Source organism: Lynx rufus, unplaced genomic scaffold (genome assembly GCF_022079265.1).
Source record: "Lynx rufus isolate CCGP_SWC_20201006 ecotype Redwood Valley unplaced genomic scaffold, mLynRuf1.p SCAF_11, whole genome shotgun sequence".
Taxonomy (NCBI): domain Eukaryota; kingdom Metazoa; phylum Chordata; class Mammalia; order Carnivora; family Felidae; genus Lynx; species Lynx rufus.
The window spans coordinates 10809623-10829521 of NW_025814825.1; the positions used below are offsets into that span (position 1 = coordinate 10809623).

Here is a 19899-nt window from a genome sequence, read left to right on the forward strand (position 1 = left end):
TGGGTGAGGAGAGGGGAGGTGGGTGAGGGGATGGGTGAAATAGATAAAGGGGATTAAGAGGTACAGTGCTTCCTGGTAAGCACTGAGTAGTGTGTATATACATAATTACCAAATCGGTGTATACCTGAAACTAATATAACACTGCATATTAATTATACGTCAATATAGACAAGTGGAGAGATTAACTTTCTCGTGGGACTAGTGGGGGGGAGGGGGTTTATCAAGAAGCCCCTCAGGGAGGAGGCCCGCCTGTGGGTAGGGGGCTGGGCCCGGTGCCCTAGCGCCACTACAGGGAAGGAGGAGCCCCAGATTAGAGACGGAATGGGGGCCTGGTACCCACTATGGTGTCTTCGCAGCGGGGAAACAATATTTTTACCGCATAACGCAAACCTGACAAGAAAATCCCTCTCCGCATTTGGCCTCCGTATCACGTGGCATCCTTTCCCTGCAGGTGACGAGGGTGGGGGGAGGGGTTAGGGTGGGGACTCTATCGAATTTGTTTTTGGTGGGGACAGAGTACTGGAAAACTTTTCCAAACTGCGACACCATGGTTCCTTCAACACACACTGGCTGCAACTGCCACTTCACATCCTCCCCGAATGGGCAGAAAGGTGAGCTCTGAGCATTTAACGGTTTTACAGTAACCCGCGCGTCTAACTAGACTTCCTCTCCCACTCTCCCCACCTCCTCCTCAAACAAATTGGTCGGCCCACCAGCGCGCATGCGCACTTCTTGCCTCCAGCGCCAAGGCGGGAGCGACTCCCAGGTCTCGCGAGAGCGGGTAGCTGGTCTTCGTTGCTCTCGCCCCACCCCCTCCTTCTCGCTCGCTCTCTCCCATCCCCCCAAGCCAGTCGCTCTGCTGCGCAGCTCCCTTAGCGGTTGCCACCGCCTGAGACGGTTGGAAGAACCGTTGTGGTGAGCGCTACACGAGGCGAGCGACTTCTTCCTCTTCACGACCGACCCCTCGAGCGCCAGAGTCGGCGTTACTGTCGCCCGACAGGGTATCTGAAGTAAAAGGGGGTAGGTTGGGCTGGTGGTTTCGAGAGCGGAGTCGGGAGAAGGACGAAAGAGAGACTGAGAGGGGGTGGGGGGGGGGGAAGTGTGGAGGTCGCTGCTCGGAGGCGGTCACACTGCGCCTCCCAGGAGATCTCCCACTTCAAGGAGGGCGGCCTGCGGTGGGGGAGAACTTGCTCAGGTGAAATTCAGTGGACGAAACTGAGGCCCGAAGTGGGGGTCATCCAGCATTTCCCCTCTTTCCCTGCTGGTTTGGCCTCCGCCATTTTGGGTACGGTGGCGCGGCCACTTCGGCTTCCCGCCCTTCCCCCTCTTTCTACTTTTTTGCCCCTAAGCTTCCTAAAACTGATTTAGAAGGCCGGGGGGAGGTCACAGCGCCCCCGGAAGGGGAGCGAAGCGAGCAGGGAAAGGTTGGGCACTTGGTGGGGCGGGGGGGGGAGGGTCTGGGCTGGCGGGCGCGCTCCCGATGGAAATGGCGCCGGATGGGCCTGGCCTCCCACCGCGGCCTCCCTACCTCCGCAGTCTCGGCTGGGCTACCCTGGGCTGGCGGGACTGCGAGTGACTTCTGACGCAGATTCCCAAGATGAGAGAGGCTGGAGCTGGGGGAGGAAAGCCAATGGCGACGAAGGCGCTCAACTCCCAAATCCAGGACAAAGGAGGCAGACGGCCTCCTTTGTAATTCCGCCGCCCGGTGGCGAAGGTTTTTAAGCCAGGCTTGGCTGCCGGACGGAGAGATGGGGGGGGGGCGGGGGGGAAGGGGCGTACTCTCCTTAGCTCTCCGGTCTCTAGGGCAGCTAGATAAACGAAAAGTCTCCGGGGAGGAATAAAGGACGCTTAGCCGGCCCTTATATTCCAGATTTGGAACTTCGAAAAGAGTACGTACTGATTCTCCAGAGGGTTTTATTCTTCTCACATTTCTCTTAAACGTAAAGACTTTGTGGGTGATTGTTTTTGTAAGAAGAAAAGCGGGTGACTTCCGATAGGAATGTGAAATGGGCAACTTAAATAATCGTTCGGGTCCAGTGAACTCTGATAACAGCCTTTTGAACTTTTGGGCAGGGGTGGGTGGTTTAGCAGTGGTTTTTGTGTAGTTTGGCACTACACTGAGTAATAATGTAAGTAGGAGTTTTACCTTTGGGAAGCAGTTAAAACAGTGATGGCATAAATTTGTGTAGGAATTTAATTACTTTCAATATTAAGTCTCCAAGAGTTGTATGTTGTGCAGAGAGGCTGTAGAAGTAAAATACATCAAAATACAGTTAGCATTTATTTTCTTTTGGCAGCTAAGCATGTTTTTTATTTAGGACAGTGGTGATATTTTGGCCAAGAAAAAAAGCCTACTCAACAACAAAAAAACAAACCGAAAGCCCAGTCACGTGGTGGTGTGATGGGGGGCGGGGGTTCCTTAGAACTGTACAGAGAAGCTAGGTCCGTAATTTTCACTGAGTACCTAAAAAAGTGAGTCAGGGCCTGAGAATTTTATAAAGAGTTCCCAATAATGAATATGCGTCCTTACAAGAACTCTTACTACCTACTTTTTTCAGCTTTAAAAACAAAAAACCTTCCTACTGTTGAAGATGGTCTGATTTTAGTAGCCTTTGAAAAAGCCTAGAGTTTTCTGTAAAGTAGTACATGATATAATGGCTTTCCTAATTGGATTACCCTAGAAACCTTTTTTTGTGTCCTTTCACCTGCATAATCTGGAAGTCCATCTGATTACTAATTACCTTTATATTTTTAATAACCATGTTCTTTTTTTCTTTTTTTGATGTTCTTATTTTGGTATACAAGTGGCTGAGCTGCAATAGGTGATGGTAAACTTTGTTTTAAAAAAGAACTCCTTTATAATTTTAGGGACTTAACATCTCCTTTAGGTATTAGTGGTGTGTCTACCTTTTCTACTGATAATTAAGGAGCAAACACATTGGCAAGGGGAAATGATGTAAGATGTTCAGTTTAATTATCACTTTATTGCCAAAATTTGAAGTTCATTCTCATTTTTTAAGACCAGTGAGCTACCATTTATAAAGTTATTTATTGTTACATCAAACCCTAACTTCATTATATTTCAGAAGATAGTATATGCCTCTGTGTAATAAAGGAATTTTATATTTCATTTAACCTCTTAGATGCTTAGCAACTTGGAGATAGAATTCACATACCATAAACTTCACCTATTTAAAATCATGTGGACTTTTGTGACTGGCTTCTTTCACTTAATATCATGTTTAGGAAATAAAAGTCTCACTCAAAAGTGACTTCAGTTGTACTAGTTCAGCTGCTGGTATTTTTAATTGGTGCTAACACTTGGAAGTCTTAAAGCAGAATTGGGATTAGTCGTGAAACTCTTGCAAAGAAAGGTCGAGATGGATTATCCTGAATAATTGGTAGACTCTAGGTAGTGTCTGAGACCGCTTTATTAACGTATTAGAGCAAATTGTCTTTTTGTATGCTTTCAGAGTTTGTCTTGGTTTTGTTTTGTAAGTAGAATTCTAGACTCAGATTTTGAGTTTTGAAGGAATATTCAAGTGTGGCTTTTAAAATTGTGTAGTCTTCATACATGTAGAGTGGAGGAGAGTCATCCTGTGAAATAGTTTGTCTTCTGAATCTGGTTAACTTTTTCTCCACCTAAAATTGTGTTAAGTTTATTATTGTGTTTTTTACAGGCTTAATATTTTGTTAGTTTTGTATAGGTCTTTTTAGTATAGACTGATCCAAAAATCAAAACTAGTGTGCTTGCTTGTGTTTCTTAGGGCTAAAGTTTATAGTGAAGATAAGTCAGTTACCATCTTTTTGTTTGTTCCCAAAACAAAGTATCTTTACGTTGAAGAAAGAAACGTGCTAAATAATAAAAAGCGTTACACCAAGGTCTTTTTACAAATTAAATTGATTTTGCAAACTACTTACATGTTTCATAAGTAACATTTGATGTTACATCCTTTAATTTTTCTTTTTTCTATTGAGTCATCTTTTATAGGAATTTTTTTAAGTTGATGACATTTTTTAAAGTCTTCTGGGTTTTTTTTTTTTTTTTTTTTTAAGAAAATGGTAGAGATCTTCAAAATGTCGTAACTTTTTCTCAAACTGATTCAGGGTCTACTTTTTTCAGGACTACTCTGCTTTTTATCTAATAGGTGCTATAGAAAACATTTCCAAAAAGCCCTCCTTTTTCCTCTGCCTTGGACATAATCCTTCCTTAGGAAGCTTGAAAGCTTAAGCCTATGTTGACTATGGAAAAGACTTTAACTATCTGTATTTCAAGACTCAGGATAGTTTTCTGTCCTTTAATTAAGGTTTCTTTATTTTGTTTGTGGTATAATTCAGTAGTTATACAGGGCCCTTTAAAACCCAGTGACTACCATTGAATGATTAACCATGCTACGGACCAAGCATTATAAACGAGTCTTAAAAGTAACAGTCCAGTGAAGTATAAGCACCTGTGCTATCTGTATTTTACAGTTGAACAGAGAGGTTAAGAAGTTTGCTTACATCAGCCATTGAGTGGCAGAATAGGGATTCAAAACCAGGGTTTTTTTTTTTATGATTTTTTGTTTGTTTTCTTAAAAATTCACATCAAGTATTCATGTGCGTAAAAATCAGTTTTAACGTCTGATAAAAAAAAAATTCAAAATCTTCCCACTTTGGTGTCTGTGTCTAGAGTGCCTCCCAGGATTTTTAAAACCACAAAACAAGTCTCAAAGTTGTTATTTACATGCAGAGGTATTTAATAACCACATTTGGAAAATTTGTCCGTTAGCTTTTTTTTAAATGTACCAATTCTAGCAAAAAAAAAAATTTACTTTTTGCAGATGCTACTTCTCACAGTTGCACTGATAAATAGATGGTGTGAAATTAAATATTAGTGAACACTGTTATGGAATACCTTCAAGCGTAAAGGAATCAAGTGAACAAATTGTTTTGTTTACAGGGGAGGAGGTGGTGAGGGAAAGGTTTGAAATACTCAGGTGAGTAGGATTCCTACAGCTGCTTAGTGAAATTTGTAGCGTCTGGTAAGTTTCTGCAGCTGAAGGACTTCTGCATTAGCCTCTTTAAAATGTACTGGAATTCTAAAAGGATGGTTGTCTCTTGGGAAGGGAGCTGGGTGTGGATGGGTTCTTTTTGGAAGGCTAGGAGGGCTTCTTACTGTAACCTAAAAAAATGTGAATGTGTTGCCTTTTAAAATTTGTGTTTAAAAGTAAAGCAGTGAGTAAACTCATCTTTAATATACTCCAAACAGGTAGCTTCAAAAAACAGACACTGTTGGAAGGCCTTTTGAGGCCTTTTACCCCGATTTTAAAACTTACCCTAATTAAGTCATTTTAAAACTTGCTTTTGAGAAGTGTTTAGATTTAAAGTAGAGATAGGAATTTTTTCCCCTCCTTCAAAAGCAATTTGACTGTTCAGATTTAAAGTGCATCTAAAAAGTTACGACTTTTGTAATGCCATTTTTCTAATATTGAAGGAAGTACTCATTGAACTTTTGACTTAGGCTCTTGCTGTAAGTGGACACTGGTGGTATGTGCAGCTTTTGAGTAATTAAGTTTTAAAGAATTTGCATAATGATTCAAATGAATAATAAAACCTGAAAAGTGAATGAAAATTGGAGAAATGAGGAAAAGGCTAGAGTTGACAATAAGGTGACAGGAAATGGAATTTGAAGACTAATCTGAAATTGTGTAAGTTTTCTTAAGATTGGGCATTATAAAATATTTGGGCCTTAGAAATTCAGTACTTTGTGGGTGGTGGGACAGGTTTCACTCACTTTTCCCTTTTTGCCAACCCCAAAATGGGAAGGTGTTTTGCCTTTGCATTGTCAACAAGCCATATGTTACATTTCCTGTTGTACACCACTGAGTGGTGTTTCTTCAGTGCCTGTAGCAAGAGTATATTTTGATTGACTGCTTTATGTGCTTGTTTATTTTTTATAGCGTTTAAATCAAACGTTATTGAGATGGATTGGGTTATGAAACATAATGGTCCAAATGACGCTAGTGATGGGACAGTACGACTTCGTGGACTGCCATTTGGTTGCAGCAAAGAGGAAATAGTTCAGTTCTTTCAAGGTACCTCTAGTATTAGTCAAAGTTTAGTAGTATTTATATATTTTTATTATATTACTCAGTTTTTAATTTGTAAAACCCATTTGTTTTGGGGTCTTTTTGAGTATAGTATCTTGGTTAATGTATTATGTTATGAAATATGCTCCAGTTAATATTCAGTACAGAATGTGTAGAATATGTAAAACCTAACTAATGTGCAGTAAACTTAATTGAGAGTAATTATGTGTGATGAACCATGAATTATATGGAGCATAAATTTGATTTGGCTTTTTAAATGTAATATAGGTGAGCTTTTAGTGTATGTAATTTAAAAAAGACACTGGTTGCAAAAAAAAAATATGTAATCCAGTAATATTTGAAAAAAATCTTCCGCTTGTATTATGGGGTGATGGGAAACTTAAGCTTTTTTGTTTTGTTTGTTTTGTTTTGTTTAGACTTGTTTTAAATATTTGATTCAGATGGGAATGTTTCAGCCTTTAACACTGTTCCCCTTGATGGGGTTATTTGTCCTTGGGTTAAAGGGTTGGAAATCGTGCCAAATGGGATAACATTGACGATGGACTACCAGGGGAGAAGCACAGGGGAGGCCTTCGTGCAGTTTGCTTCAAAGGAGATAGCAGAAAATGCTCTGGGGAAACACAAGGAAAGAATAGGGCACAGGTGGGGATGGAGAGTTTGGGATGGTGTTAAATTTTTATTTTTGGGGGTTGTGGGTCACTATTGCTTAAATGGGGGGGTTACAATAACATTTTTCTGGGGTAGTTTAAAAGAATTGATAATTATCTAAATTTAACTTGGAAACTACAGATTTGGGTGGGGAATTAATGCTAATAGTTTGCTTAAATTAAAATTAGATTGTTTCCATTTCTCTATAGGATGTTGATAAATGCTTTTTTATAATCAGCTATTTTCTCTAAACACCTATGATGTACTAAAGGAAACAAGCTAAAATTATTATGAATTGTTTTCAAATGACTAATTTATTTATGTAAAACTTAAATATTAATTATTTAAGTTTGTAGGTGTAAAAAATGTTAATTTATGGTGTATTTAGGCAATTTAAATTGGGTTATGTATCTAGATGTAGAAAAACTTACTGCATTTTTGCCCAGTATCTTATTTATTCTAATACATTTACGCTATAACTTGTACCTTAAACCATTTTTAAATAGGTATATTGAGATCTTCAGAAGTAGCAGGAGTGAAATCAAAGGATTTTATGATCCACCAAGAAGATTGCTGGGCCAGCGACCGGGACCATATGATAGACCAATAGGAGGAAGAGGGGGTTATTATGGAGCTGGGCGTGGAAGTATGTATGACAGAATGCGACGAGGAGGTGATGGATATGATGGTGGTATGTGTATCTAACGGACAAAGGTTCTGTTGTCATTTTCTTAATGTTCCTGACACTTTGTCAAGAAATATAGAAATGGCAGTAATTTCAGTACCTACTAGGTTTTAAAAACTTGTTCATGAAAATATGAATTCCCATGGCCAGCTATGGGACTTGATTGATGCACATATTGGCACCTACATAATACAGGAATTAAAATGAAGATTTTGGCATATTTTGACATTTTCTGTTTAACGTCAGAATGAAAGTTAATTTGATGTCTAAATGTATCCTTTTGAGATTTTTTTATTTCCACCAAGCGTTAACTGCTTTTTTTCACATGCACTGGAGTTGGGAGTTGCAAACTTATAATAATAAGATAACCAGACTGCTTGTCACAGAATGTTTCTATAAACTGGATTTATAAAATTTATCTCTTGAAAGTGTATTCATGTATTTCTCATTAAATTATACAGGTTATGGCGGTTTTGATGACTATGGTGGCTATAATAATTATGGCTATGGAAATGATGGCTTCGATGACAGAATGAGAGATGGAAGAGGTAAATATTAAAGACATTCATTTTTAGGTGCATATTAGTATTTTACTACCATTTGTGGTTTAATATAGGTTAAGTGACTTGTATAAAAATAGTCATATTTCAGTGCATCCGTACATGGGGCTTTTATACAGATATATACTTACAGTATTTGATATTCAGAATGATTCTTTATTTGATGTTTAGAACAACTGTGTTAAGATTTCTTGGGTGGCAAAGAAAAAGGTATAAATAGGAAAAGTTATGTATAGAGAAGAAGTGTTGTCAAAAGGCTTTACATGTATCAGCCACTTATAATCTTTGGAAATTATATTAGGTATGGGAGGACACGGCTATGGTGGAGCTGGTGATGCAAGTTCGGGATTTCATGGTGGTCATTTTGTACATATGAGAGGATTACCTTTTCGTGCAACTGAAAATGACATTGCTAACGTGAGTAATTTTAGTAATTAATAGTTTTATTCTGGTATCCAATTTTGAAGCATTCTTAAATGGACTCATGTTTTTTATAGTTTTAATGTCAGAATTCCTTTAATACTATATATAAATATGTGTGTGTGTGTGTGTGTGTGTGTATATATATATATATATATATATATCCTTATCAATGAATATTTTTTTGCCCATTGTATATTGATTTACTTAGAAAGTCCAGTTAAGAATTCAGTGAAGAGATGCTTAGATGGCTCAGTTAAGCGTCTGACTCTTGATTTTGGCCCAAGTCACGATCTCAGAGTTTCAGTGGTTCGAGCCCTGCATCGGGCTCTGTGCTGACCATGCAGAGCCTGCTTAGGATTCTCCCTCTCTGCTCCTCCTCCCCTCATGCTCTCTTTCAAATAAGTAAACTTTTTTTAAAAATTTAGTGAAAAGTGATCAGCATAGAGTAGAGATGACTGGAATATTATTGCCCTTGTGTCAAGTTTTGGAAGTGGAAATACGTTAACAAGTCAAAGTTCAGTTTGACTTTCTAGCTATATTGTGATTAGAAACAGGAGCTGTGAAAATAATGGGCATAGATGCTATTGATGATTTGAAATTGGTTGATTTCAAATTGGTTAGAGAATCTGCAAACTTCAGCCCAGGTGCATCTAGTCACATCCATTCTTACCTCCTGAGTAGTTGCCGTAGAGATCCTGGGGGCCTTACAAAGCCAAGACTACTATCTAGATCTAAAATGAATTTAGCTGTAGATCTTACTGGGAACTGATGGCCTAAGTACCTTTTTAGGATTGCTTCAACCTAGTTAACTTGTGATTAGAACTAAGTAATATATTTTGGGAGCTGTCCACATATAGTTGGTATAGGTTTATCAAATTCCATTGGTCTAAATCCTAACACCTAAATTCTCTGCACATGTTTCTAAGTGTCAGGTGACCTATTTATCCTTTAGCAATTTCAAAATACTTTCCTTGGGAGGACAGAGGACTTCTCTCCCTCTTAGTGGTAGGATATGACACGTTTTCTGTTTAGAGTGAACTGTGTTTTGGGTTAGAATTTTTTTTTCTTTTAATATCACTTAGCTTGCTTTTTCTTTTACTTAGGTTATTTTTTGAAGTAGGCTCCAAACTGGGTGGAGCTCAACACAAGGCTTGAACTCATGACCGTGAGATCAAGACCTGAGCCAAGATCAAGAGTTGGACACTTAACCAACTGAGCCACCAAGGCACTCTTACTAGCTTAAAATTTTTAATGTTTATTTTTGAGAGCGCGGGAGAGGGGCAGAGAGAGAGGGAGACACAGAATCAGAAGCAGGCTCCAGGCTCTGAGCTGTCAGCAGAGCACAATGTGGGGGCTCAAATTCACAAGCAGTGAGATCATGACCTGAGGTGAAGTCAAACACTTAACCAACTGAGCCACCAGGCGCCCATTATTAGCTTATTTTAAAGAGAATTTCTTTGCATTTTCCCCTAAGTGTATAATTTTATATTATTCCCCGAACCGTTGTAGTTGATCTGTTAGCCTTGCAATACAGGGCAGTAGAGAGGTTTGTTTTAATGCATAAGGGTATGTGGTAATTTACTTCTGATAATCTAAATAGAAAAATTAATAACAAATGTTTTGTTTAGTTCTTCTCACCACTAAATCCAATACGAGTGCATATTGATATTGGAGCTGATGGCAGAGCAACAGGAGAAGCAGATGTAGAATTTGTGACACATGAAGATGCCGTAGCTGCCATGTCTAAAGATAAGAATAACATGCGTAAGTGGTTATCTTTGGCTTGCTAACTCATTTCTCAGGTGTGAATTTCTAAAATAACTCTCATTTGTAATTCCTCATATGTAAGATGTTACAGGATCTGTAGATACAATTCTTGGCAGTTATTGGGACCTGAAACCATATGGCCTCTAATAAGTTTAGACTTTTTAAAGGCTTTTTACGGGCCTTTTTAATGAAAAGGTAGTTCAGGCTTAGTACTTGACAGGTTATTACAGCTTAAGTTATTAATGAGGGAAAATAGGTATGTTACTTGCATTTGCCTGAGTTCCCATGCCATTTGCAAATCACCACTTAACCCATATGTCAACTAACTCGGGGAAGTTATTTCTGCATGTTATCAAATCCATTTTAAATATTAAATTTTACCCTGACTAGTGATTCCTAAATCTGACTATACACAGATCATTTTGTAGTCAATAGAAAATAGGTTTTTGTGGACATTACTTTCATGATTCTAATTCGGTTCTTGAGACGTGGAATATACATTTTTTTGAGAAAGCGAGCACATGTAGGGGAAGGGCAGAGGGAAGGAATATCCCAAGCAGGCTCCATGCCCAGCACACAGCCTGATGTAGGGCTTGGTCTCATGGATCTCATGACCATGAGATAATGACCTGAGCCGAAGTCAAGAGTGGGATGGATGCTTAATCAACTGAGCCAGCCACCCAGGTGTCCCTGGGGACATGGAATATATTTTAAAAAGTACACTAGCTGGTTCTGTAATGATGAATCAGCCCTTTTTATAGATGAGGAAACAGAGTCCTCATCCAGTTTTTGCTTGTTCAGGGCTGTACAATTTGAACAAACTTGGTAAGTTAGGTTTGTAGCCCATCTGGCATTCATTTTATCACTCCACTAGGAAGTCTATAAACATGCTTTCAGGTTAATATTAGCTAGTCATTATTTTTATGCTTTTATTGATAAATTTGATCATCATTGCTTTCATCCCTATTAATCTTTTCTTTTTTCTTAAAGAACATCGGTACATTGAACTCTTCTTGAATTCTACTCCTGGAGGCGGTTCTGGAATGGGAGGTTCTGGAATGGGAGGCTATGGCAGAGATGGAATGGGTATGTAAAGTTTTTTAAATAAGCAGAGTTACACATTTTACAGTCAATCTCAAACTTTTTTTTTTTCTTTTTAAGATAATCAGGGAGGTTATGGATCTGTTGGAAGAATGGGAATGGGTAACAATTACAGTGGAGGATATGGTACTCCTGATGGCTTGGGTGGTTATGGTAAGTGTCTTTGGTTACTGTGGTTTGATCTGTTAGTCCCCATGTGTGGACATTTTTAAGCTCATGTTATCTTTAACGTAGTATGCACTGATATTTCCTGCTAAACAATTCTTGTGTTTTTTGTTTTTTTTTTTTTTAAAGGCCGTGGCGGTGGAGGCAGTGGAGGTTACTATGGGCAAGGTGGCATGAGTGGAGGTGGATGGCGTGGGATGTATTAAAGCATAACCACCAACATCAAAGTCCTGACAACAGTGTCTGGTCTACTAGACTTTCTTACAGATTTAATTTCTTTTGTATTTTAAGAACTTTATAATGACTGAAGGAATGTGTTTTCAAAATATTATTTGGTAAAGCAACAGATTGTGATGGGAAAATCTGTTTTCTGTAGGTTTTATTTGTTGCATACTTTGACTTAAAAATAAATTTTTATATTCAAACCACTGATGTTGATACTTTTTATATACTAGTTACTCCTAAGGATGTGCTGCTTTCATAAGATTTGGGTTGATGTATTTTACTATTAGCTCTACAAGTAGTAGTATAGTGTAATTTTAGAGGACAATGGTTCACCTTTGCATAAACCACAAGTCTTTAATAAGCAGACATCTGGAATAGAGCTTGGAAAATAGTGTAACTTCTTTCTTTTAATTTCTCCTGGACAATACTGTAAATATATAAAACCTAAAGATGAGTGTAGGTGGCTTCAGGAGTATAAATTCCACTAATTTCTATATTAGTCATTTTTCAAACGTCATTTATCAAGCATAGCTCTGAAATGAAGATCTAAAAGGTATCTGGATTTCTGAATATTCCTAATTGTGTTACCTGGGGATGAGAGTGTTGGAAGTTTAAATTTTAGCCCTAGAGTTTAGAATAAGATTCACTCAGCACTTGACTGAAGTACCAAAAATGTTTCCCAAAAAATGATAGTTGTAAGTTATCTCTAAATGTTAGACTAGGTTAAGGTTCTCAGTGACATGAGAATTCAGTACAAAAAGTATTTACTGTGGAGTATAATTCTCACAGCTGTTATTTTCAGTTTTCCTGCCCAATAGTTAAAGTATATGGTTTTTTAGTAACTGTATAAATGATTAAACAAATGTAAGAGACAAGTCCATGTGATAGTCAATTAAAATGAGAGTCCTGGAAGTTGGATTTTGCATTTGATATCTGTTTGGAGTTTTAGAGCCATTGTGTTTAAAAATACTATATGTAGCAAGGAAAAGGTGCTTTTTACTTTTAATCCCTTTGATCAATATGGCTTTTTTCCAAATTGGCTAATGGATCAAAATGAAACCTGTCAATGTGAATTCAGTTATTGACCTTGTTACTTGTTTTTGCTAGAAATGTTATTAATGTAATAAATATCAACATGGGAGATAATAGTGTGGTCTGTCCTAGAATGCTTTGTGTCGGTTACTGATTGTAAATCATATTGGTAAAAGGTGCCGTATCTACGTGAACACTGGACAAAGTGACTCCTAAGGAGTGATTTCTGCTGTCAGAGAAGGAAGCTGTGTTAGCTTAAATGGAGCAGTGACTTGTTTAATGCTTGTACTCCTCCCTTAATTATCCGTTTAAGTATTAGGCTCATACCACTTAACCCTTTAAAGATCCTATGGGCTTTTATTTTCCCAGGACTACCCTATTAAAATCAGGAAATAAAAGTCACAAATGCAAGTTAGCCTTTCAAAGGGCAATTTTTCATAGCTTTTATTTGGTTTATAAAATTCACATTTTGTTTTAAAACATCACGGAGTAAGAATTACAATTCCTTGGCACCACCATAGCATTACTGTAGTACTGGCTAGACGGAATGCTTTGTGAGATTCATAAATAGTTTCTATGAGGGCAAATCTTGACAAATAGAAAGTGTAGATTCACAATACAAATTAAGTTTTATAACAAAATCCAAAATTTAGTAATAAATAGTTCTTAAATAAGAGCCCAAACTAAATGAAGCAAGTTGTATTGCTGTCCCAAAGGCTTGCATACAAAAAGCCCAAATCAATGGGGATAATGGGAGTTTTGAATAATGAATTTAAAGGGGACTGAAAATCATGGTCTGTTGAATGAAACCAGCCTTGGAATTTAAGCAAAATCACATTCAAAAATTTGTTCTAGTAAGCACAGTAATAAACACCTAGTATTTGAAATTTCATATTTGCTTATTCTCGTTTTTAGTAATCATAAAAATGTTAATTCATCCCATCAATACAAAACAGTTCAAGAATATAATTCATCTCTTGACAATATTTCTGTCGACATTCAAGAAAGACCACCTAGAAATCTGTACAGCAGTTCTAACTGAAGACCTCAAAAGCTAACTGGATATGGAGAAAATAATGCAAGTAAAATACTGGTTTCATACTTTGGCAATTTAGAAAATTCATTTTTTAAACCCAAGTGAAAATATGTATATTCTGAGGAAATGATCCTGCAGAGTAACCATTTTAGGTAGGAGGGAAGTGGTCATGATTAATTCTCTATAATATTCCTAGGATTAATAAATTCCTATCTGTGTGAAAGATTCATAGACTTAAAGTGCATGGCTAAAAATACCTAAGAGGGGTCTCCCAAGTGGTGATGCTATTCAAAGATTACTCCTACAAGGGTAACTTTACATATTCTTGGTATGCTACAAGCAGTATAATGGGATTAGTGTTCACTGAATCTTTCATGCTTGACATAGTTCCTGTGTTCATGGCAGGGCTGAGACCAGATCATCTGTTCCAGAAAGAATCCTGCCTTAGAGGTTCTCATTAGATGGTGAAGAGTTCACTGTGTTTATAACTGCAGTAGTGGATCACTATGATGTAATGCTTCCTAAAAGTCACTAGAATGGAAATCTAATAAAGTTAATTACCCAAGTCCTATCAAAGGCAAAGTTCAGCTATTTTAGATTTCTCCTTTAATGCTCAGAGGAGAACCAATCAGGAGCCTGTAATCCCTTACTATTAATAAACCTTTTTTCTGGGGACAGATTTTTCTTTTGAAAGAGGTATGAGCCCTCCCTGAAAAAACTAGCAGTGTTAGCAGGTATAGCATATGGAAAGATCTGTAAGAACTTTTTTCTTTTTTTGGTAAAAAGAAAGGTAAAGGAGGGTAAGTTTTAACTTCCTTTCAAAGGAAAAAATTGAGGTAAAATAAATACCTCTTTAAACCACTGTATCTGAGAAGTACTAATAAATACATTAATGATTAGAGGATGACCAAAAGGAAATTCTATAGGATAAAGTACTGGCCTTTTCTAATGCAAGACGGGCAAATGAAGTAGGGCAGAAAGGACAAAGTTAAGGTTGAAATCTTTGCAAGCTAAGGAAAAGTCTTGAGTTGGAATATTAATACTTGCAAAAAGTCCAATGTATTTCTGATCTTTCTCTGAAAACTGTGAAGCTTTAAAGTGCATTAAAACTACAGGCATCATCAAATGCCAACTTGACAATCTGGAGAATTAATATGCACCCCTACAGAAGGCCTTTACAAAATAAGGCAAGTGTGTGTGTGTGTGTGTGTGTGTGTGTGTGTGTGTGTGAGCTTTGTTATCTGGCCTTTTAAATGGCGTTAAAATTGCATGATTTAAATGGCATTAAAAGTTAATGAGGAATTAAGCTAAAGTTAAAGCATGCCCTGTTGAAAGTTCTTGAATAACAATGAGCTATTCTATAGCTTCTAATTCCCATGAATGTGTGGAAGATAAAACTGATAATACCATCTGAAAGCTGCTTAAGAAGGAACCAGCATATGCAGGTTCATAACATTAACCATCCATTGTAGGTACTTTCATACGTAAGGACTTAGTTCTGGAGTTTTATGGCAAGTTAGATGAGCATCTCTGGATCAGCAATGCGTGACAGGAATCACAAACCCGTACTGGCTTTGGTGAAGAAGGCAACGGCAGTTCATTGTCAGAGCAAGCATTACAGAAAATTTCCCCACAGTTTCTACAGTGGTGCTATTAAATGGAAAAATCAAAGAATGAATAAAATTAGAAGACATGTTTGCACCAAAGCTTTTGGATTCACTTCCTATCTCCCTTACCTTTCTCTTGGAGAGTGAGAATTCCTTTTCACAAAGTTTACAATGTGTTGCTTCTTTGTCTTTCAACCAAACCAGTCCCTAGTAGGAAGAAGTGCGCATATTAATGCTCAAAGTGTTAACAATAAAAATTACATGTGAAAACATTTTCAACCGAGAACCTCTTGTAGGAATATATAGAAATACTGAAATAGTTGGAGAGAAACAAGTATGGGATTTGCTTCAAAATAATCTGGATAAGGAAGGAGGGGTAGGGGTTGAATATAAATAAAATAAGATTGGCAATATATTGTTAAATATTGAAACTGGGTTAACTTCTCTGTACAACTGTATGTGGACATTTCCATGATTTTTGTTTTTAAATCTATTGATGGGAGTTCACTTTAAGAAAGAAAAAACCGGGGCGCCTGGGTGGCTCAGTTAAGCATCCGACTTTGGCTCAGGTCATGATCTCACGGTTTGTGAGTTCGAGCCCCGTGTCGGGCTCTGTGCAGACAGCGGTTTGTGAGTTCGAGCCCCGTGTCGGGCTCTGTGCAGACAGCTCTGTGCAGACGGCTCGGAGCCTGGAGCCTGCTTCGGATTCTTTGTCTCCCTCTCTCTCTCTGCCCCTCCCCAGCTTGCACTCTGTCTCTCCCTCTCTCAAAAATAACGTTAAAAAAAAAAATTAAAAAAAAAAAAAAAAACCTTGGACATTATCTAGTCCAACAATAAGGATACATTTTCACTATGAAATGCATGAGTTTGGCATAATGTATACCATATACCACCATAAGTCCTTAAATTTGAAGAGAATTTGGAAATCACGTTTGAAGTTGTCATTTTAGATACCACCTTACGTTGTTTTATATGATTATTAATTTCCCTTAAGTTATATAACAAATTTAATAGCTACTGTGTAGATAAGTAGAAAATGTATGTAAGTAGTCTTTAACCGGTGAGAGTTAACTTGACACCTGAAATTTCTAAATTGACCCATTCTTAACCCATCCAAGACCCTGGCTAAGAACATTTTTTCCCTACAAAAGCAACTTTGTTAGATGATGCCAGCTTTATAATGAGAAGATACTTGAGTGCTTCTGATTAATCTCACCACATGTTCCTTTTTAAAATAGCCCAGACTAAGGCACAATGCCAAAGAACCAAGCAGACCCTTGAACAAGTTGGGGGGTTACAGGTGCCAATCCACCACAGAGGCAAAAAATCCACGTATAACTGGAACTCCCCAAAGTTTAACTACATTTAAAAACCTGTTGACCAGAAGCATTACGAATTAACAGTTAATACATATTTTGCGTATGTATTACATGTATATATTATATATTCTTGATCAACTGAGCCACCCAGGCGCCCTGTATTATATATTCTTTTTTTATAAATTTTTTTTTTTCAACGTTTATTTATTTTTGGGACAGAGAGAGACAGAGCATGAACGGGGGAGGGGCAGAGAGAGAGGGAGACACAGAATCAGAAACAGGCTCCAGGCTCTGAGCCATCAGCCCAGAGCCCGACGCGGGGCTCGAACTCACGGACCGCGAGATCGTGACCTGGCTGAAGTCGGACGCTTAACCGACTGCGCCACCCAGGCGCCCCTGTATTATATATTCTTAAAGTAAGCTAGAGAAAAGAAAAAAACCTGGATAGCTACTATCAAATACCAGTAAAGAATCAAATGACTTGGGGGCACCTGGGTGGTTCAGTCGGTTGAGCGTCCGACTTTGGCTCAGGTCATGATCTCACGGTCCGTGAGTTCTAGTCCGTGTTGACTAGAGCTGACAGCTCAGAGCCTGGAGCCTGCTCTGGATGCTGTGTGTGTCTCTTTCTCTGCCCCTCCCCTACTTGTGCTTTGTCTCAAAAATAAATATTTAAAAATTTTTTTAAAATGATTTGAATTGTAGAATTTTTTTTTTAAAGCAAGATGAGAACTCAAAAATAATCCAGTGTGGGCCACCTGGGTGGCTCAGTCGGTTAAGCATCCGACTTCAGCTCAGGTCATGATCTCGTGGTTCGTGGGTTTGAGCTCAGCATCAGGCTCTTTGCTGACAGCTTGGAGCCTAGAGCCTGCTTTGGATTCTGTGTCTCCCTCTCTCTCTCTGCCCCTTCCCCACTCATGCTCTCTCTCAAAAATAAAAAAGAAAACATTTAAAATAATAATCCAATGCAACTTGATGAATGCCATTAAAAAGGAAAGTGACTTCCCAAATGTCCAAAAGTCACCTAGTGGAAGCAGATTTGCTTCCTGCCAAGCTATACCTTAAGGGATGGCAAGCCTGATGTGAAGCAGGTTTCAAAGCAGCATCATTAGGTTCAGAATTAATCTTTCTGACATCAGAGCTTGGCCTTCCAATCTTATTTTAATCTGACTGAATTCACCCTGCCTGTCTCCCAAATAGAAAGGCTGTATGTGTGTGTACACTGCAGGGCAAGCCTTGTGCATCAGCTGGAAGGGACCTCGGAGATTAGCAACTCCATTCCCATTTTACAGATGTGAAAACTTGTCCAGAGAGCTGAAGTTGCCTCCTCAAGGAAACAGCAGTTTTCAAGCAGAGCCAAAACTAGAAGCTATCATTCTGTGAACATGGCCATTATTCTCTGTCCAATTCCAAAATGTCAGCTGCCCAACTTACACCCCCAAGACAGGATATTAGAGGATCCTTCTCTGGAGAAACTCAATTGCCCCAGAGAAAAGTCCTATAGATACTAACATAATTTGGAGAGGGTGGCCAACAGTTTGTGAGTTAACAGATTTCTCAATGGTGAGGCTTACTGTAACAACCCACTCTCATCCGCCCAGCCAACACACACAGGACTTCCAAGATTTTTTGTGCCTTTATTGAGATGGGAGGATATTCCAACATTTAAGGAATGACAGGCAGGACGTACATCAGCCAAAGAAAAAAACCCAAGAAGGGAATTCAGAAGACAGAATGGCAGTAGCAAAAGAAAACTTTAAAGAAACTATAATGAATATCATCAGAGATAAAATGCAGATTGCTAATTTTAAAAGGAAAAATGAGTAAATAAGCCCTGCTGAATATTAAAAATATGGTAGCAGGGATAAAAATTCTCAGAGAAGTCTGCACCAGAATCTAACCAAGCCTTTTAGGTTTAACTTCCAGTTTACAGGCAATAAGAGGACAGAGGAACAAGTTTGCTACTATGAAACGGCAGATAAAATCCAGAATGTAAGAAACTGGAGGACAGCCCTCCCAGACCCAATCAACAGGTCAATAGCAAGGACAAGAAAAATTAAGTCACATATAAATAAATCCATTTTCATATGTATACAAAAACAAAAATCTAGACATTTTATAAAGATAGACAAGAATGATAAAACTATAAAGAAAAACAACAGTGGTTAACACAAAATAGAGAATTACTACTGTAAAGAGAATGTAATCTCCCTATAAACTAAGTCACAGAGTATGCCATCGTTTTTAAGTTGTATGAATACAGTTATATACATGGTATGCATCATAATGAAAAAAATTTTACAGAGTTTAAATAATGACAGTTGGGCAGACACCCATACCCGTCCAAAAAAATGTGAGAGCAAAATAAAAGGCATCTATGCAGATGCACAAATTCTTAAAACATTGACCTTCATTCAACATTTTCCAGGAAGCTATCAAAGAATGCATTGTTCCAAACAAGGGAGTAAACCAAGAAAGAAGTTAAGGGGTTCAGGTAACAGGAGCTCTAACATTCAAGAAGGGTAAAGGGAATTCTGAGAATGGAAGAAAAGGAAAATGTCAAGACAGGGCTAACCAGACCAGACTGGAGCAGGAGAGCAAAGAACTCCAGGAGGGAGGACTCCAAGGAAAAAAAAATTAAATAATTACCTGATTCATTTTACCATGTGGAAAACTTTCATCAAGCATATTATAGAGGTGTTTAAAGGTATGAGCAAACTCTGATGTTCAAATACAACAAAACTTTTAAGGCAATTATTAACTCCAGAGGAAAAAAGTAGTTCAAGAAAGAAAATATAGTCACAATATATACCACATGGCCCAACAAAGAATATTTCAATAGCCATAATAAAGTATATCCAGTAAATGAATTCTACAGAAACTTTTACTTAATTATATTGGGAGGACGATGAAGAGCAAACAGACCAAGGTGAGAGTGAGCAAATACTCATCTACCATGTTAACCAGGCAATAGACAGGTCTAAAATAGGGGCACCTGGGTGTCTCAGTTGGTTAAGCACCTGACTCTTGGTTTCTGCTCAGGTCATGATCTCATGGTTCGTTTTCAAGCCCCGCTTTGGGCTCTGTGCTGACAGCGTGGAGCCTGCTGGGGATATTCTCTTTGTCTGTCTGTCTCTCTCTCAAAGAAATAAATAATAATATATATCTAAAATAGGTCTTAAATAAACGAGTGAATTATACTGCATATTATTTAGAAATAGGGGGATAAGTGCCAGAAGAAA

At 38.2% G+C, this 19899-nt stretch overlaps 2 protein-coding genes across 7 annotated transcripts in view; one reads left to right on the plus strand and one right to left on the minus strand.

Moving 5' to 3' along the window:
• Positions 1-849: 849 nt before the first annotated feature.
• HNRNPH3 (heterogeneous nuclear ribonucleoprotein H3) lies at positions 850-11866 on the plus strand. 5 transcript variants are annotated; one of them, XM_047072857.1, is made up of 10 exons: positions 850-1020; positions 5943-6077; positions 6596-6734; positions 7247-7386; positions 7887-7973; positions 8287-8402; positions 10037-10172; positions 11166-11261; positions 11337-11429; positions 11571-11866. In XM_047072857.1, the coding sequence occupies exons 2-10, from the start codon at positions 5966-5968 to the stop codon at positions 11645-11647; spliced, it is 996 nt and encodes a 331-aa protein (XP_046928813.1). In that variant the 5' UTR covers positions 850-1020; positions 5943-5965; the 3' UTR covers positions 11648-11866. The 5 variants fall into 5 exon arrangements, with proteins under 5 accessions (XP_046928813.1, XP_046928810.1, XP_046928811.1 ...); XM_047072854.1 differs by having other exon boundaries at positions 851-1020; positions 7247-7431; XM_047072855.1 differs by having other exon boundaries at positions 851-1001; positions 7247-7431.
• A 1259-nt stretch (positions 11867-13125) lies between these two features.
• RUFY2 (RUN and FYVE domain containing 2) overlaps positions 13126-19899 on the minus strand; it is a 50030-nt gene continuing 43256 nt past the window's right edge. The window contains exons 17-18 of one of the 2 annotated variants that reach the window (XM_047072852.1): positions 15471-15548; positions 13126-15384 (exon numbers count right to left, since the gene is read on the minus strand). In XM_047072852.1, the coding sequence (XP_046928808.1) occupies positions 15241-15384; positions 15471-15548 (222 nt within the window). In that variant the 3' untranslated portion in view covers positions 13126-15240. Of the gene's footprint in view, positions 15549-19899 lie in introns of both variants that reach the window. The other variant, XM_047072853.1, reaches the window with a different exon arrangement.

Excerpts from the sequence above, each read along its gene's own strand:
- HNRNPH3 (XM_047072854.1), top strand. The coding sequence starts at position 5,966 with ATGGATTGGGTTATGAAACATAATGGTCCAAATGACGCTAGTGATGGG. Across the intron at positions 7,974-8,286 it reads CAGAATGAGAGATGGAAGAG|GTATGGGAGGACACGGCTAT; the intron begins GTAAATATTAAA and ends AAATTATATTAG. Across the intron at positions 10,173-11,165 it reads TAAAGATAAGAATAACATGC|AACATCGGTACATTGAACTC; the intron begins GTAAGTGGTTAT and ends TTTTTCTTAAAG.